At 38.5% G+C, this 20,553-nt stretch overlaps 2 protein-coding genes across 2 annotated transcripts in view; one reads left to right on the top strand and one right to left on the bottom strand.

Moving 5' to 3' along the window:
- LOC5573313 (translin-associated protein X) overlaps positions 1-12,092 on the top strand; it is a 39,261-nt gene extending 27,169 nt beyond the window's left edge. The window contains exon 2 of the mRNA XM_001654478.2: positions 11,322-12,092. Coding sequence (XP_001654528.1) covers positions 11,322-11,982 — 661 coding nt within the window. The 3' untranslated portion in view covers positions 11,983-12,092. The remainder of the gene's footprint in view (positions 1-11,321) is intronic.
- LOC5573310 (ADP-ribosylation factor-related protein 1) lies at positions 12,003-20,176 on the bottom strand. The gene is made up of 3 exons (XM_001654480.2): positions 19,951-20,176; positions 19,461-19,885; positions 12,003-12,213 (listed from the first exon to the last, which is right to left on the bottom strand). The coding sequence occupies exons 1-3, from the start codon at positions 20,041-20,043 to the stop codon at positions 12,126-12,128; spliced, it is 606 nt and encodes a 201-aa protein (XP_001654530.1). The 5' UTR covers positions 20,044-20,176; the 3' UTR covers positions 12,003-12,125.
- Positions 20,177-20,553: the final 377 nt, after the last annotated feature.

Consider the following 20,553-nt stretch of genomic DNA (forward strand, 5'->3'; position numbering starts at 1 on the left):
GAAAACAAAAGCGACATCCATGAAACAGTGCGGCCAGACTTACCAACTGCCGATCTCGATCGGTTTCTTTGAATTTCAATCCGACATTGATTTCGGGTTTTTTGAAAGCAGTTTTTTCGTTTAAGATCAAAAAAGTTTACATGAAAATATGTTTCCTGTATTCTTTTCTCCAAACAAAACAGTGAACACATTTTCAATGAATAATTTTCAGTTTTGAACAGAAAAACTTGCCTTTGAAGTTTTAATGATGATGATGCGAAGACAGATTCTTGGACGTTAAATACGTCGAGAAGCTCATACAGTTAATTCTCGCTAACACGATATTCAAGGACGGAATACATCTTTTTCAATTATTGAACTGCTCAATATTTTGACACATTAGCCTACGAGAACCTTTTTGAGCAAACTTTTAACAAACATATTACATTTCATTTGCCTTAGCAGTTAAGAATTTTCACAGGTGAGTTGATTTTACCTGATTATAAGAGAAGTTGAGTTCATTTAATTAACTTAACCTAATTTAACCTAGATATATAACGCATTTATCGTGGCAATAGAAGATTGCAATGATTTTTGTCAAAAATTTTCCAAAATTTTATTCGACCAATGTTTCAACATTGGATATTCTGTGTAACTCATTAGTACTACCAGGGAGGGACCCAAGTAACCACAAGCATTATACCATTGCATTGATTTGGTCGAAAGTCAACATTTTTTGCATTAATAATGTTATCATGCTTTTATTCAATAACTGTCAAGCAATGATGCATTTGATTAACATCCCGCATAGAAAAATACAATTTGCCTAAGTTTCCAAACAATATGTTACATGTAATTGAAATGGTTAAAATATCAAAAACAGTTACCATAATGTCGAACATTATGAAACCTCAAACTCTCAACAATAAAAAACGTTTTGGTTGCGCAATTGCGAATAGTTACAATACGGGAATATGTCCTTACATTGTTGAATGGTATGAAGTAAAAACTCGGAGAAATAGTATCAACATAAATTCACCGTCTGTGGAATGGTAATAGCTTATATTCATGCAACACATACACAGATGAATATTTTACAATATACTACTTTTATTTAACAATTTGGGAAACAGTTGAATGACTGGTGTAGGTATAAGCGATACACGCTAGAAAATTTACACCGTGATGAAATTCCCAGTATATTTGTAGAACTTACATATTTCAAAACAAAACAAAAAAAAATCTCCACAGATTCGATTAAAATACTGAAACAACGCTTCTACTCCTATATAAAAATGTAAATTAAAAAAAAATAATTGCCATGTAAAATTTGTAACATACGCTCTGTTCAATTTTTCATGCGTTTTTGTTGTCACGCTGTCTGAAAAAATAGAAAAATAAACAAACAAAAAAAAAACTCGCGAGCTTATGCTTTTTGCTCCTACTAGTTTGCATTCGTTTTTTATTTTCAACCAACGTAATGTTAGAACCGAATCCGGAACTGCTGGTAAGTAAGATGATCCCAAGTTTGATTTTTTGAATTAGCATGTAAAGTGCAACTGCTTTTTTTTCTCCAGAAATGATGTGCGATGGAATCATCCAAGCAGGAACGAGTATAAGGGATGGTACACAAATTATGTCACGCTAAATTTCGACTTTTTCGACCAACTCCCCCCCCTTTGTCACGTTTTTTGTATGAACCCTTTAAAAATGTTGTAAGGCTTGTCACGCTTGGCTTGACCGCCTCCCCCCCCCCTTGGAGCGTGACGTAATTTGTGCATGACCCCTAAATCAATGAACCGGGACGGAATGATGGTCAACCGTGCCGATCAAGCTCGCTGTCGCTGCTTCATATTGCACCTAATCCACCCAGAGTCTAGTGTTCCTAATTACGGTCATAATTACAGACGTGAAAATTCCAGTGATTACATACAAAAATTGTGTACAAATGTTTGGGAAGGATTTAGTGATGAAAAATAATCATTTTTATAAAAAACAATTCTACTTCATTATTTTTTTTTATAACAAATAATGAAACAAGTAGAACATGTGGACTGAATTCATTTCAAACAAGAAAAATGATTATGTATGTTTAATTGAAATGAGTTTTTCCATACGTACCTACTTGTTTCATTGCCTCTTCTTAGAAATATCCCCGTACATTGGTTAATTGTCTAAATGTAATACAACAGTTCGGCATACAGTTTTTTTTTAACTAGTTCGTTTATTTGGGGCTCAAATGCGTGTAACGCTTTACGGAGCCGAAGTTCATTTTTGTACTATTTACAATTTATTTACTTTTTCAGTACCAAAGTTAGTATGGGATGGAGCCAGGGTACTCGTGGCAACTCGAGGTTAATGGTCACAATTTTGAAAGGGAAGGACATGGTAAGGATTGGGTTTAGGGTTCTCTGCAGCTCATCCGGGAGGTATAGCGTGATAGCTCTATTATCGTGACATGGCGTTGGTACCAATTTCTTGCCGATATTCGTCTGCCGGATGGCTAGGATCCTCAATCCAACACAAAAGGGACAACACAGAGAAAAAAAAACTGGAGAAGAGAACACAAGAGAATTAAACTTTTATACAAGACAAGCGAAGGAAATCGTAAATTGCGACCATATAAATGAAATCGCGGGTGCCCAACACATCTCTAACTGGAACATAGGGTTGTCTACCTCGGGCCGCAAGGGTATCCAAAAGTTGCGCTCTGGAGGCGTCCATATCCGGGCACTGCCAAACTACGTGATCGATGTCATCATAACCGGAACCACACCTATTACAAATATTGCTCAGCGCGAGGTTAATCCTGTGTAGATGTGCATCTAGCGAGTAATGGTTGGACATAAGTCTTGACATCACGCGAATGAAATCTCGACTTACGTCCAAACCTTTCCACCAGGCTCGCAAGGAAACTCTAGGAATTATGGAATGTAACCACCGTCCCAGTTGGCCATTTAGCCAATCGCTTTGCCAACCGTGAAGAGAACTTTGACGTACTAAATGAAAAAATTCATCGTGTGAAATTCGTCTATCATAAATCTCACCTTCCTCAGCGCCCACCTTTGCGAGAGAGTCCGCCTTCTCATTGCCATAAATTAAGCAATGTGAGGGGACCCATACAAAGGTAATCTTATATGATCTTTCGACCAGTGCACACATCTGCTCTCTTATTTTTGTAAGAAAGTAAGATGCATGCTTTACAGGTTTCATCGATCGGAGTGCCTCAATAGAACTGAGACTATCCGAGAAGATGAAGAAGTGGTCTGCGGGCATGTTAGAGATCATCCCCAAAGCGAAGTTGATTGCTGCCAGCTCAGCAACATAAACCGTGCAAGGTTCCTGAAGTTTTCGGAAGGCGGAAGAGTTTTCATTGAAGACACCGAAGCCAGTGGATCCATTTATACGGGACCCGTCAGTGAAATATCTCCTGTAGGAATCGACATTCTGGTACTTTGCGTTAAAAATACGTGGGATAGTAATACATCGAAGTTGATCTGGAATTCCATGAATAGCTTGTTTCATGGACAGATCATATTCAACAGAGGAACTGTCATTGGTGAAGCGTACACGTGGAGGGTTATAACATGGAAGGCTAATGTCAGATGACATGTAGTAGAGATAAACTCTCATGAATTTTGACTGAGCATTCAGTTTGAGCAATTCTTCGAAGTTTTCGATAACGAGTGTGTTGCTCACTCCACACTTAATAAGTATTCTTAGCGAGAGCTCCCAGTATCGGTTCTGTAGCGGTAAAACCCCTGCCAGAACCTCTAGGCTCGCATTATGTGTTGAGTGCATACACCCTAAGGCGATACGCAAACAACGATATTGAATTCGTTCCAATTTAAGGTTGGTTTGACTTTATTAACGAGATTTTTAGCCCTAGGCTAGTTCATCTCGGGACCAACGGCTTTACTTCCCTTCCGAAGGAAGTCGTCACTATAACTTTTTACGTCATAAGTGACTATGTCGGGGATGGGATTCGATCCCAGGTCCTCGGCGTGAGAGGCGAGTGTTCTAACCACTACACCAGGTCCGTCCCCCATTCCAATTTAATCAGGTGGCAGTTTGCTGCTGAGAGAAAACAGAAAGAGCCATACTCTAGAACAGATAAAATAGTTGTTTTATAGAGTTTAATGAGGTCTTCCGGGTGAGCACCCCACCATGTTCCGGTAATTGTTCGTAGAAAATTGATCCTTTGTTGGCACTTTTCCGTTAAATGCCTAATATGAGTTCGCCAAGTGCCTTTTGAATCAAACCAGACCCCAAGGTATTTTGAAGTCAAAGACTGGTCGATGTCTGTTCCCAAAAGCTTAAGCTTTAGTTGGGCAGGATTCCGCTTCCTAGAAAATACAACCAGTTGAGTTTTTTGCGGAGCAAACTCGATCCCTAAGTTTCTAGCCCAAGTGGATAGATTATCCAGGGAATTTTGCAATGGTCTTTGCAGGATTTCTGCTCGTGGGCCCTTCATAGAGACCACAGCATCATCTGCAAGTTGTCTAAGCGTGCATGGTTCTTCTAAACAGTTGTCAATATCTTTAACATAAAAGTTATAAAGCAAGGGACTTAGACAGGAGCCTTGGGGAAGACCCATATAGCTAATTCTGGAAGTTGTCAGTTGACCGAGAGTGAAGCTCATGTGTTTTTCTGACAACAAATTGTACAAGAAATTATTCAAAATTCCAGGTAGACCACTATTGTGCAGGCTTTCTGACAATATTTCTATGGAAACTGAATCAAAAGCGCCCTTAATGTCCAAGAAAACCGAAGCCAATTGCTCCTTGTCAGCAAAGGCTAGTTGAATATCTGATGAAAGCAACGCTAGACAATCGTTTGTTCCTTTGCCCTTGCGAAAGCCAAATTGTGTACTGGAAAGCATGTTGTTTGATTCGACCCAGTGATCGAGTCGGGATAGGATCATTTTTTCTAACAATTTCCTTAAACATGATAACATAGCGATCGGGCGGTACGAATTATGATCAGACGCTGGTTTCCCAGGCTTTTGAATAGCTATTACTTTGACCTGTCTCCATTCAGATGGAACAATGTTGTGCTCCATGAATGAGTTGAACAGCTCAAGCAACCGTCTTTTAGCGATATCGGGAAGATTTTTAAGAAGATTGAACTTAATCATATCGCGTCCCGGAGAGGAGTTGTTTGATGAAAGAAGAGCCATAGAAAATTCCAGCATAGTGAGTGGTCTGTCCAAAGAATCGTCTCTTGGAGTTTCCCAAAAAGGCGGATGAGCTGGAACTGAGTCTGGACAGACCTTTTTTGCGAAGTTGAATATCCAACGATTGGAGTATTCGTCACTCTCATTTGAGGATGAGCGGTTTCGCATGTTGCGAGCCACTCTCCAAAGCGTCGTCATTGAAGTTTCTCGTGAGAGGCCATCGATGAAACGTCGCCAATAGCTACGCTTCTTCGCTTTAATAAGATTCTTCAGTCTTTTTTCGAGCTTCGAGTACTCTAAATAAAGTTCTGAGGTACCGTATCTACGAAAAGCTTTAAAGGCATTAGATTTTTCTCGATACAACTGAGTGCATTCATCATCCCAACCAGGTGTGGCTGGTCGTCTTTTGAAGGATGCACTTGGAACTCGTTGCTTTTGGGATTCTAATGCACTTTTATAAATCAATTCTGTTAGGAATCGATACTCATCCAACGGTGGGAGAGTGTTGAATGATTCGATACCAAAAGTTACCGCTGATGCAAATTTTTGCCAATCGATATTCCTAGTGAGGTCAAAAGGAACCTGAATTGACTGTTCTGACCTTTCACAATTAGTTCTGATAGAGGTTATTATGGGCAAGTGATCACTACCATGGGGATCATCGATAACCTTCCACATGCAATCGAATGATAGTGAACTTGATCCTAAAGACAGCCCAAGCAACCAAAAGTTCGGATAAAAGGGCATGTTTTGGCTTAATCAGCTCACTTTTTAAGTAATTAACCGAACTTTAAAGTTTACATAAAGTTCGTTTGGGTTGCTAGGAGAATTATATTTACCTTCAAGTAGGAAAGAAGTTCAATACAAACTTGTTCTGAACTTTCTAGTTGTTGACAGGTTCACGAGTTACTCTTTCGAGAATCAAGTTCCGTAGTGTACCCTTAATCAGCGAAAAAGTTTCACTGAAACTAGATTTATACCAAAAGTGATCTTCGGAGTTCACTGCTTAAGTACTATCCGAACTATTGGTTGCTTGGGAGGTCAAGACGGCTTTCTTTGCCGTCGGATGAAATACGTGTCACTTCACCTGTGTTCAAAATGTTCAAGTTGAAATCGTCGCATAAGTCATAGAAAATAGCCGCTCTATAATCGTCATAAGATTCGCCCCATCCAGTACCATGTGAGTTCATATCACCCAGTATTAAAACTGGAGATGAGAGCATGGAGACTGCATTCCAAAGATGACGGCGGTTTATTGAAACTCTTGGAGGAATATAAACAGAAGCTACGCAAAGATCTTTACCCTTTACGTTTATTTGGCAAGCAACGATTTCTATGCCTGGATGAGTCGGGATGGGGATTCTGTAGAATGAATGGCACTTTTTGATCCCTAAAAGCACACCCCCGTAATTATCATCTCGATCCTGGCGTATAATGTTAAAATCGTAGAAGTTAAGATCATCTTCAGAAGAAAGCCATGTTTCACAAAGTGCAAATATATCACAATCGGAATTGTGAAGCAAAAACTTAAATGTGTCTAATTTAGGTTTTAGACTATGACAGTTCCACTGTAGCACAGTGATCATATCTTGTACCTCACTTGATGAATTAGCCATCGAAAGATATGATCGAAGCAAGGAGGGGCCACGAGATAGTCAATTCCCTGAGATATTCTTCTATTGCGGGGAGAAAAAGGTCGAGTATGCCTCTGAATGAGTCTGAAACTCCGAGAGCATTACATATGCGATCCACAAGGGCCGTAAAAGTTATCAGTCCTCGCTTAGCCCGGGGGGTTTTCGAGGAAGAGCGAGGGACTTCAGTAGCATTTCTTTTGCTTTCTTGTCTAGAGCTTCTTTTTGAAGTGTATTTTATCTGTGGAGACGTGGGCGGCAGATCTTTGCTGCAACACGGAACGGAAGCATCAAAGACCTGTTTCTTCGGGATTTTCAAATTTGTCCCACCTCCTTTGGAATTAGGCAAACTTTTGAGGGAAGATTTCAATACCTTACGGCGCAGTCCCGGAGAAGATGGAGACTTTCTTTTACCGGGTGCGTGTACCTCCGAAGAATCTCCCCCATCGGTTTCGTCGTCGTTTGCTTCATCGGAAGACAACTCTTGAAAAGAGTTACCAACTGGGATGGCTGATGAAGACTCTTTTGCAGGCGGATTTAAAGCTTTCACCATTTCCGCATACGTCTTCTTGGAGCGCTTCACAATTGAGCGACTCTCATTTCGAATGCGCCTTTTGTATGCCGGGCATTTCTGCAAGTCATGCAGATCCTTGCTACAGTAGCTGCATTTTTCAGCTTCCTGTGTGCAAGCATCTTCTAAATGAGCTTGGTTGCATTTGCCACAACGGGGCTTGTTGTCGCAAAAGCTAGCACTATGACCAAGCTGTTTGCAGTTGGTACAATTGAATACCTTCGGCACGTAAAGGCGCACTGGGTAAAAAACACTATCAATGCAAACAAATTTCGGGAGAACGGAACCAGGAAAAGTTACACGAAACGAGGCTGACGGCGAAAACACTTTTTTATTTCCTTCCATGGAAGCTGATTGTAATTGTTTACAATCCAGTATAGCCACATCAGGAATGGACCGGTTCTCAAAAACGCCTTTGCCAGTCTTAATGTCTTCGCATGTCAGACTCGCGTCGATAATTTTCCCTTCCACATCGACCTCTCTGGCAGGTATGTAGATAAAATACTCCACAGTAAAAGCCTCATGCTGAGCAATCTCATTCGCTGCTTTGTAACTAGGTGCAGTTACACGCAGCTTGGATTGCTTCACTTGGTGAATAACGGTCCCAGGATATTTACGCGTCAGCTCTCTAGAGATCGAGAGCACATTCAAAATCTTATTTTTGCGCCGGAAATAGACAACCCAAGGCCCAGCCGAAGACGGTTGATAAAACCGCGTTCGTGCAACGAGATCTTTAGGAGGCGTATCGCCTCCATCCGATTCGTCCATGCGGGATAAAAATCAACCACAACCAAATAATAATAAAAAAAACAATAAAGTAAAAAAAAAAAAAACAAAAAAAAATGCTTAAAGTTAACTTATCAGTGGACTATTTTGTACACACCTCCCCTATACAAGCAAAAAAATAAAACTAAAAAAAAAAAAATATATCGAGAAAAAAAACTTAACCGATCAGTGGGCTGTTTTGTACAAGCCTCCCCTATTCGGGCAAAACTTGCACCGGGAGAGAGACAGAAGTGAACCGAAAAACAACCTTGAATTCAACCTTGTTTGTTCGGAGATGCGAAAGCAATTCAAAAGGATGTGGAGTAGGTATACAATTGATACTTATCCGTTCCCGTTCGATGACCGCAGCTGGTCTTCTACACCGTAGGTAGGCCGAAAAAACGTGTCGTCGTTTTCGCTGCTGATGCAAACGGGGGATCCAATCACCGGGGGATGATGGTGACAATATCTTCTTGTGGCACGATACCAGTTGACCCTTGCCAATCTGGTTCGCTTCCTTCGCGATGCGCGGTTTAAAGCACTACGGTACAATATTGCACTGGTAAAAACCACACGGGTGGTGGAAGAAAAAACCAAAAAACTACCGACTGCCAAAAACTGAACTGGCTTGTTCAAGCGCACAGCAAGGAATGACGGCATACAGTTAAAATACTATGAAGTACCATAAACCTATAATTACCCATACATTATTTGCTTTTAATAAATAAATATGGTTTAACAATTTCTTAACTGATTGCCTTACATTGAATTTTTCAAAAAATGGATGGTTTACGTACCTTTTTGCAAACTATCCACGACAAATTTTGTTCGAGAAAATCGTCGTTTTTGAATGGTTACATAACTTAACCGCCTATTCCCCACATTGTTATTTGTCCATTTACCATTCAGCAAACTGTCGAAACAGTCCACGGTAGTGTAGCTTTATTGTTATTTTTGATGTTATAGGAAACTGGCTAGATATTGTCGTTCATGGTTGTGGATGGTTTGGGGAATAGTGCGAGTACGGTTCTGGTTTATGCGGGATTGTAAATGCTTTGTAGCATTATTTTAATATAGCATTATGCTAAGCGTTTAGAGTGAATATACAGTTATGCTGTCATACAAGATTACATAACCTCATTAAACGCACTCGAATCTGTACTAAATAAGTAAGACGATCGAGCACGTTCGCACTCGCTCATTACGTTTTGTGGGATATGGAAGAATAATGAAATGACTTTCTTTCATCTCGAACCCCCATTTCATGATTTAAGGATATATGTATTCATTCAAAATTGTTGTATTTTATCTATGAGACTCTTTTACTCATAAGGAGCGAGAGGAAATGTCGATCAATTTCTCTCCCCTGAAATCTGTTTAATGCGCCAGGGCTTTTTTTGTGGGTTAAGTTCTGTTATTTCCTCTACGAGAAAGAATGGTGATAAAATTGTTTCTATTGATGTTTCATTTGGTGAGGAAAGGAAATCAATCGCCGAGGAGAATTCTTTCTATTCGTAATAACTGGGCGAATAGTAATGTTAACACACACAGTGGCTTCGTTTATAAGGAACTTTTATCCTACCTCATTACATCAGCAACTTTAGCACAGGACACCAACGCGCCAGGCATCCAGCACACCATCATCCTAGTTGTGGGTTCGAATCCTGATTCTAACAAAAAAATCATTAAAGTAGTAAAGAACACCATTGAAAGGTAGTCAATGGATTCATTGTTTTGTTTATTTTTAACGCAAGCCCTAAACATACATTATTTTAAGCTAATATACATCATGAACCCTAAATATAAAAACATAAATGCTTTAGCAGGGCTTGTGCATTAAAACTGCTTTACCAAGTATTGCATTAATTTGGTTGTTGTGGGGCCCTTTCCCACTTTAATTATGCTTTATAAAGCTCTTAAAGGTTATGTCACCTTAAAACAAAATCTGATAGCATCTTCTTCTTCTTTCTGGCATTACGTCCCCACTGGGACAGAGCCTGCTTCTCAGCTTAGTGTTTTTTATGAGCACTTCCACAGTTATTAACTGAGAGCTTACTATGCCAATGACCATTTTTGCAAGCGTATATCGTGTGGCAGGTACGATGATACTCTATGCCCTGGGAAGTCGAGAAAATTTCCAACCCGAAAAGTTCCTCGACCGGTGGGATTCGAACACACGACCCTCAGCTTGGTCTTGCTGAATAGCTGCACGTTTACCGCTACGGCTATCTGGGCCCTAAATACATAGCATACTATAGAGCAAACATAAAGTATTCATATATAGCTTCGTGGTTACTTGGGTAGTTTCAGAATCATTTTCAAAACTTTATTTTGAATCCTTTACAAAGCTTTCTTCCTGGTATTACAACAGCTAGTCTATGTTGGTACAGCATACAACATGGCTAGCCTGAAAATTTGTTTAAAGATCAAAATCTTGTTCTTAAGACAGAGTTTAAATTTTCTGTTATTAAGTAAATAAAAACATATATATTTGTGACATTTGGCTCGAATGCCCACAATGTGATTTTCAAAAGTTACATTTTTATCTAGCATGAGCCCTAGATACTCAACTTCATCTGACAAATTTATTGGAACCCCTCTCATCGTGACAACATGTCTACTTGAAGGTTTCAAATAAAGAGCTTTTGGTTTATGTGAGAATATTATAAGTTGAGTTTTAAAAACATTAGAAGAAATTTTCCATTTTGCAAGTATGAAGAAAAAATATCCAAACTTTTTTGCAATCTGCTACAGAAGACACGCAGAATTCGTCCTTTGGCGGAGAGGCCTGTGTCATCCGCAAAGATTTTTGACATCCCTGAGGTAACTCAGGTAGATCCGATGTACAAATATTGTTTAATATTGACCCCAAAATGCTGCCTTTAAGAACACCAGCTTTTACAGGAAGTCTTTTAGACCATGAGTTCTGATAATTAACCTGAAGTGTACGATTTGACAGATAACTTTGGGTTATTCTAAATGCTTTTTAGAATACAATAGCCTTCAGATTTCTTGGAACAAATCAAATTTGTTACTCGTAAAAGTTGATGGGTGCTCGAATGTCCTGTCGGAAGCCGAATTGTTAATTGGCAAAAATTGAATTTTCATTGATGTGGACCATCATTCTATTCTAAACGACCTTTTCAAAAAGTTTACTTATTAGGAAAACAAGCTGAATACATTTTTTCATCTTCCTCAGGAAAAACAACCAATCGAAAGTGTGCGCGGAGGCCAAGAATCGTCTGCAGCAGCTGTGCCGCACCCACTTTGCAACGATTGCCAAGGAGCTGCACGGCCAAGACCCGTACCAATTTCTGCGCGCCTACACGGCCGGTTTGCAGGAGTTCATCGAGGCGTATACCTTCTTCGAGTACGTCAGCGCCTCGAACATTTCCCACTGGAACGCGATCCAGGACCAGCTGAGGTACAAGGTCAAGCCGCACGAGGACAACGACAAGAAACCGGCCAAAGAAGAACAAGAGGAGGCCGAACCGGAGGAAATCGACATGATCTGTCCCTTGCCACCGATGGAATTTGCTCTGGGGGTGGGCGATCTAGCCGGAGAAGTGATGCGGAAATGCATTAATTCGCTTGGTTCGGGTGACGTGGAAAGCTGCTTCGACCATTGTCGGTTCCTGCAGGAACTGTACAGGGGATTCATCTCGGTCGTCAATGCCAAGAATCGGGAATTTTCGCAGAAACTTTCAACATTGCGCCAAAGTTTGCTGAAGAGCGAGACCGTTTGCTACAATGTGAAGGTTCGGGGTGGCGAGGCAGCCAAATGGGGCAGCACCGACGATGCCGGATTCATCGGCATGGCCAAGGACCACGCCGATGAGGACGAAGGAGTTTTCTTTTAATACAGGTAAATACGAGTTGATTGCATTTGAACACCTTTTTTTGTCTTTTACGGCGTCATACATGAATTGGAATAAATTCCGTGAAATTAACACGATTATTAAACGAAAAATTGCACACGCGAACCTTGAAGTCGATGCACTTATCATGTGTCCTCCGTCTTCGGTGGACGGGCGAAGGAATTACGTTTGATTGATTCCACCAGCCATTTGATGCCTTCGTCGACCCCCTCTCTGGAATGGTAAGAGCAAATGATTCAATAGAAAAATGAGAAATGCCTTGAACAATTCTAAGGACTGTATCGGAAATAAGTTGAAAACATTTAGGGCGCTTCAACTGCAAACTGTATGAATCTTTTTGTTTCGTTTTTCTTCCCAATTGTATGAAGTTCAAGTGCAATAATAATTTCCGATTAGGATTAATCAAAATGTACCCACCCTCCCTATGGGGAGGACAGCATTGCTCTGAGCACGATATGCGCATCGAGCAGCTTTGAGCTACTCACTTTTGCTCAGAAATCGGCAAATCCAAGTAATCAATTTCATACATTTCCTATTATCAAATATGCTTCGACGTTGCATCTGATTTCAACAAATGTCGGGCAGAGATGTTTTTTTTTGTCATTTGATAAACACTGCTCATATCGATTATTGTTTCGATTAAAGCGCTATCCCGTTCTATCGTATTGTTAAATGCTTCGAAAGATACAAGATCATTAGTTCTAAAATAACTTGTATATTTGTCCCATTTTTTCTCAATTGTATAAACTAATCTGCTGCATTTATTTCGATTGATACTTTGATGAACGTTGAATTCAAGGAAAGTGCTTCAATGGCGTAATCATCACGACGTTTGAACACAATCGTAGCACACGGTGCTCCAATTACCGTTATTATCAAATAAAATATACCATTCAAACGGTAGTCAGCAGTTGATTCCTGACGTTGTTCTGCACCTCTGGGCCGATTTTTAAAAAAATCCTTAGGCAGAATTTTGAGTTACGCCCTTTTGAAGTTTATATGATAGAAATCACACGAAATATGCCACTTTAACTTGTTTAAACAAAAAGATTATAATAAAATTTTGTAATTTTAATTTTTTATATGGTTTTAGACATTGAAAAATACATTTTTCTCAATTTTTTCTCGACCGACATTTGAAAAGGGCCAATTCTTTGTTTTATTATTACTAATAAGCCAATACACGAAAAATTATATCTACCAAATTAACGCCTGTTAGTGATTTTAGGAAATTGTCCAAAGCATTCAAATTTGTATGAAAAATTCTTGGACATGATATGCAGATACGCCCTTTTGAAATGTATGGAAAGAGTATGGAATATGGGATATGGTGGATTCTGCTCCATCTGTAATCAACGGTTAGCTAGGTGCATACATAATCATTACACTTTTGCGGTTGTTTTTATTTCATTCAATTTAGCAAGTTGCATAGAAGGAATGATTTAAATTGTTTTCAAATGTAACGCAGAATTTTCCAATTTGAGACCCCCTTTCCTCCCCCACGTTACAGCTTTTGTATGGAAAATGTATGAACCGTAACACTACCGAACCTTCTCGTTACGTAACATTTGAACGATTCCAAATTTACACGTACACATGTTGTCTATACTGACATTGAAAAAGGACAAAAGTATAATTGAAATATACACATTTCAATATAGCTGAACAATGACTGTATCAAAGTTGACCGGAACACTCGAACATCACTTATCTTTATCTATATTATATATTCATACATACATACTTCTATTCTAATCTGTTCTATTCTATTCAATTATACTCTACTTAAATTTATTCTACTCTGATCAACCCTACTTGTTCTTATACATATTTTTACAAATAGACACTGTAAAAATTACCAACTGCGCGCAAAAGATTTGAACGGTACTCTTTCGATATTTGGTCGGCTTTTTAGCGCTCCCAGCTCTGTAAAAAAATGCTATGCACAGATTCTGACTCCTACTGCGTGCTTCTCATATGATCCATAAAAATTAAGATTTAAATTATTATTTCACAGTAAGTCCAAATAAGGGTTTCAACTTATATATGATAGTTTTTATGTATTTTAAGGAATTTAAGCTTTTTGTATTAAATGCTTTTCATTTGAGCTGGATCCTCGTTTTAAAGGTAATATGAACAAGTTTATCGAGAGCTGGGAAGAGCAGAGTCTGACAAAATCTTCGAAATATCATATCACCATGTTTAATGTAAAAGACTTCTGCAATGCAACTGGTCGAGGACTAGGCTGACATAATGAGCAGGCGTCGGATAACGCTGTGCATACAGCTGTTTCACAGACCTATCTGCGCTATAAAGTCGAACAAACATCGAAAGTGTATCGTTCAATTCTTTTGCGCGCAGTTTCTGATTACAACATTGGCATTTGTAAAAATATGTATAAGAACAAGTAGGGTGGATCAGAATAGAATAAATTTAAGTAGAGTAGAACAGATTAGAATAGAAAAGAATTAAATAGAATTGAATAGAATATAGAATATAGAATTATGTAGATACAGATATGTAATGTTCGAATGTTGCGATCAACTTTGATGTTCAGCTACATTGATGTGTATATATTTCAATTATACTTTGGCCCTTTTATAATGTCAATCTAGACAATATGTGTACGTGTAAATTTTGTGCAACTTGCTAAATTGAATGAAATAAGAACAATCGCAGAGGTGTAATGATTATGTATGCACCTAACCGTTGATTATAGATGAAACGGAATTCACCATGTAATATTCTTTCCATACACTTCAAAAGGGCGTATCTGCATATCCTGTCCAAGAATTATTCATTCATATTTGAATGCTTTGGACAATTTCCTAAAATCACTATCAGGCGTTAGATTGTTAGATATAATTGTTCGTGTATTGGTTGATAAGTAATAACTTATCATAGCATTGGCCCTTTCCAAATGTCGGTCTAGATTTTTTTTTTAAGAAAATGTTTTTCAATATATAAAACCAGATAAAATATCAAAACTACATTTTTTGTATAATCTCTTTGTTTAAACAAGTAAAAATGGCATATTTTCAGTGATTTCTATCATATAAACTTCAAAAAGGCGTAACTCAAAATTCTGCCTAAGGATTTTTTTCAAAATCGGGCCAAAGGTGCAGAACAACGTTAGGAATCAACTGCTGACTGCCGTTTGAATGGTATATTTTATTTGATAATAACGGTAATTGGAGCACCGTGGTAGCAGAGAAAAACTTCTGTTTGGGAGAACCCTAATTAAAATAATTAGAGTTGAAGCTACGTGAGCTCTACTAACACTAGTCCAAATGCATGTTCTAGTACTAGTTCAGTTGTTTTTGAACAATGCTGGAAGAAATTCAAATATCTCACTCAGCTAAAGACCTTTGACAAGGATTGCCAACTGCATACGATACGACGCGAAAAATTTTCAGTACAAAACAAACAACCCCACGCTTATGGTTGCTATGCTTACATGCATCCGAGCAAATCGAGTTACTCAGAGTTGCTCAAAAGCAACTCGTGATCTAATTCAAGATCAGTAGGCTGTCCCACCAAAGACGCATTAAAGACCTCCATGTCCCTTGCAGTTGCCCAAAATTTTACGGCTCATAAGGTAATCTAGAATGCCGTGCAAAGTGTACTGCGATCTGTCAAACTTGGGTACCTTTTGCATTACCGAGGGACCAAATGCAGTACTAGAAGTGGTACCCAATCTGAGCCCGAGTGGGACGGACCTGGTCCCACCCCTTGCACCCTCCAAAAAAATATAACTTTTGTGCATCATTTTTCCAATTTCCGGATTTTTCCCAGATATCATCAGTGCACCAGTATCGGCTCACTAGTATAAAAATTGATTGTTCGTGTCAAAAACCAATATTTTTCGCAAGGATATATCCTAGAGAAATATTAACTACATTCGAATGATGTCGTCTGACATTATTTTCATTTGATAAAATATTTCCTAATATTGAAAACACACTACCTCGTGAGCGGTTATTGGAACACTATGTATTTTTGAGTGTTCCAATAACACCGCTCATGCCAAAAAATAAACAAAATTTTAAATAAATGTTGATTTTAGCACAGACAAGCAGACGTCACACTCTCATCATTGTCTTTTAGCCCGTCGGCCAAACACACCGTTTTTAGCATTGGGCGTACATGTCCTCGTGACTATGATTTTGATCGAGATTTGTTCTAAGTGTTACGTCTGTTTGTCTGTGATTTTAGTATACAGCCTTCTTTATTGCAGTAGTAGCTATGGTGCGACCATAAAAAATATCAGTATAAATAATGAAAATCGAAATAATGCATTTTTAGTAAGTTCGTCACGGAATCAGTTTACCGTGAGCGGAAATAGGAACACTTAGATGCAGTAACAAATGCAATTACCTATTTTTTTTATAAAAGTTTTTCAAATTCTTTTTATTTTGCCGCTGATTACTTATACTTGGAGCCGCATAGTGGCATAAAAATAGTATTGATCGACACAATAGTTATTTTATAATATACATTTGAACTCATAACTTCCCTTAAATGAGCGGAATCTGGTGCACTGATAGGATTGTACCTAAAAACTGAAAACCGTGTGACATCCAAACACTACGACTTGGTATATCCAGACGTTTGATGGAATGATATGACTTTCAAAATAATGGATTTTGAAGCGGTATCACCAAATACAAAAGCTCGCATATCTTATGATCTTGCCCTACAAGCTATTGATAACCGAGTGTGTAGCTCGTTGTTTTTATGCAAATGAACGGACCAAGATAAAAACTATCACAACTGGGAGACAGGGGTGGATCCTCTCTTCATCGTAGCAATAACGTGTAAATCCATTCGTTTGCTTTACCAAGCTTTACCAATGACCTTTAGGGCGAGATCATAAATTGAGCGAGAATTGTGTTTAAAAATGCTCATAGACATCCATATTAGTGTTGGAAGCTTGAAAAAAGAGACTGAATTGGAATCAAAAACAAACCGAAAGGAAAGCAAAATCATTAAAAGAGGGAGAAAGAGGATAAGTCAAGAGCAAGGAAGAAACCGAATCTGGATTACTAGTTTGACTAGTCTTAGATCTATGTCGAAGTTCTTATGAGGTTCCTGACGAGATTTTGTATGAATTTCTGCAGATTTACAGCAAATTCTTCCAGTCTTTCAAATCATTTTCTTGTAAGATTATTCATAAATTTATGTCAAAGATGTTTGATGAATAAATAAAAAGCGTGGTCTTTTAGATATTCTTGGGAAGTTTATTGTTAAGTTCTTAACGAAATTCTTGGCAAGATCTTGGATAAACTGCTTTTTTGGATTTATGTTACTTAAGAGGTAAATAACCATCATCGTTTTACAAATTTTCAAAACCAGTTTTTTGCCCAAACTTTAAGCAATGTTAAGGCCGCACGGGACGTCATCATAATCACCCTATCCATTCCAAGAAGCAAATCCCAAGAACCACTCCATATATCGATGCGAAAAATGTATCACTATGATTCTATATATGTAGTGCACAACCCAATACATTTTCAGCTTTCAGCTTTCACTAAAACTCGAGATTTGCTTTCACAAAGTTTTGATGATAATTGCTAGAGTGAGACGAAAGATATGGAAAATAATACGTTCTCCCGTGTCACCTTAAAGAAAATCTATCATTGCACTATACTTGCTATCTGGATTGCGATGATAGATTTTTATGGGGACACGGGAGACCGTGTTATTTTCCCTATCTTTCGTCTCACTCTAACAATAATCATCAAAACATTGTGGAAGCAAATCTCGAGTTTTAGTGAACCAATGAAGCTGAAAATGTATTGGGTTGTGCACTACATATATAGAATCATAGTGATACATTTTTCGCATCGATATATGGAGTGGTTCTTGGGAGTTGCTTCTTGGAATGGATAGGGTGATTATGATGACGTCCCGTGCGGCCTTAACATTGCTTAAAGTTTGGGCAGAAAACTGGTTTTGAAAATTTGTAAAACGATGATGGTTATTTACCTCTTAAGTAACATAAATCCAAAAAAAAGCATATTCCAAGCAGTTTATCAAAGATCTTGCCAAGAATTTCGTTAAGAACCTAACAATAAACTTCCCAAGAATATCTAAAAGACCACGATTTTTATTTATTCATCAAACATCTTGAATTTGAACAAAAAACTGTTTTTTTCATTTTGGATGATTGCTGATGATTGAATGATGGATTCTTGAGCCTTAACAAAACACAATAAAACTGTTTTAAACGAAATATCGTTCCTGTTGAAAAGATGATCTCACAAATTTCTCCAGGAATCAGCCATCCAGGGGGTGGGTAATCTTTTTGATATTTCAACAAATACTAGAGAAAATGTACCAGTTATAGCCATAATGGTTCCCTATTTGGCCATAGATGAAATTCCGATAACTTTAACATTTTTAATATTTTCAAATGTTTTAAAATCAAGATATATCCTATATCTTACTGCTAAAACAAACAAAACTTTTCAAAATGTCGAGACATTCAATTTATCACATATGACGAAATAGGGAACCACTATGGCCATAACTGGTACACCTAATCTAGTTAATATCTTTTTGTTCAAAACTTTCCGAAATTCAAACTGCTCACTGTATTCTATAAATTTATCAAAAATAATTCATAAATAATTTAGATCCAATTCTTCAAATTTAACCATTACCTATATGTAAAAAAACGAAAATGTCAAATCGCCCGATCTTTTTGTAATGTTTTATTTAGGCATCCGTGAGAAATCCAAATGGGATCTCACCTCAATCGAGTCGAGTATTGTCAGCTCATTATACGGACCGAGAAGTCGAGTCAAGTTTGACAGGTACTGGCACCGTTGTTTTCAGATTTCTCGTAGGAGGGAAAGAGAGCGATTTTCTGATGACGTCACCGTGCAATGGGCAATATACCTGGACATCTAAAATTCCATTTTTAATATGGGGCTCTGCACTGTTTTGATTTTGGATAGGAATTTGACTTTTAGTTGACTTGTTGTGTACAATATTTGTGAAGGAGTAAAAGAGAAAGAATGAGTTTTGTGCAGGTCCCTATAGAGACTTTTTAAAGATTGACATTTAAACAGAAACAAAATTTCTAAAATGGGGCCTGCTTCATAACACGTCACAATCATGAAATTACTTTTAAGACTGGCCCAAACTTTTGTGAGGCCATTAAATATGTTTCCAACTTATTTCCGATACAGTCCTAAATCTCGCATAATCTGGGATAACGTCCTAAAAGCCATTGGTAACCAGGTGTGTAGCTCGTTGTTTCTGAGCAAATGAAAGAATAAGCATCCAAACCATCACCACTGGCAGGTAGATAAAGATCCTTTCTTCACCATAGCGCTGTTTAAAAACGTGTAACTCCATTAAAATGCTTAGGAACAACGAGTTACACACATGGTTACCAATGGCTTTTAGGGCGAGATCATAAGTCATGCGAGAAATCGATCCAATCAACTCACCCGGTCAACGCCGAAACGGGCATCACCAGACAATCCCTCCTGCCGATCAAGTGTCCCGCTTCCTGGAACACCGGCTTAATTTCCCGTACGCCCATACAGTCCGGCAGGTCCTGCTTATTGGCCAGCACAAGCAGCGGCACACTGGACAGGTACTCGTTGGCTATCATCCTATCGAAGACCTCTTTCGATTCGTGCATCCGGTCGCGATCGTTTGAGTCCACAACGTAGATAACGGCATGCGACTCGGAGTAATACTTGTCCCACAGGGATTGCAGCTCCTGTTGCCCTCCCAGGTCCCAAAAGCTCATCCGAATGCCCTGAATGTCGATCTGTCCGATGTTCAATCCGACGGTGGTGGTAATTTTACTGGGATTCATGCCACGGTAGTTTTTGGTGAATTTGGTCTTCGCTGCCTCCAGATAGGTCTGCAATGGGAAGGTGGAAGATGTACTCCCAAAGTGCCACGCAAATCACCTTACAGAATCCATACCGTTTTGCCAGCATTGTCCAGTCCCAGGATCAGTATGCAATATTCATCCTTTTGTGTGAGGTATTTATAGAATCCACTTAGAAGCGTGTACATGCTGGAGTGTTTTGCACAAACAATTTACATACAATTTAATTACAGAAACAGTTTGGACTAAATATTTTCGAGAGAAACTATTTACTTTGTAAGTGAAATAATGATTGTTTTCCTTTGGTCGTCATTGATAGCACATCACGGTTTCAATGACTGTTCTCAAACAGCTGTCTGTCAAACGAAGTTCTCATTTTTTTGGATGACGAGCTTTATTCAGTGTAAGGGGAATGAGGGCTGTATGAACTGGTACAGCGAGGATTCGCTTTTTTTTTTTTAAATTTCTTTATTAGTATCATTCCAAACATTACATTCATTTCTTATATCTAGGTGTTCTGTGTTATTAGACAACACTATCATCCTAATTTGGTAAAACAAATTTAAGATTTTATTAGGGGGAGATCCCCCAGTACCGGACACTTGAGCCACTAAATTCATAATTCGAAAAATATTGATTTTATGGGCTCGTGTTACTCATTTATGATATATATTATCATTTTTATAGTGTGCAAAAAT

This window comes from Aedes aegypti, chromosome 1 (genome assembly GCF_002204515.2).
Source record: "Aedes aegypti strain LVP_AGWG chromosome 1, AaegL5.0 Primary Assembly, whole genome shotgun sequence".
Taxonomy (NCBI): Eukaryota; Metazoa; Arthropoda; class Insecta; order Diptera; family Culicidae; genus Aedes; species Aedes aegypti.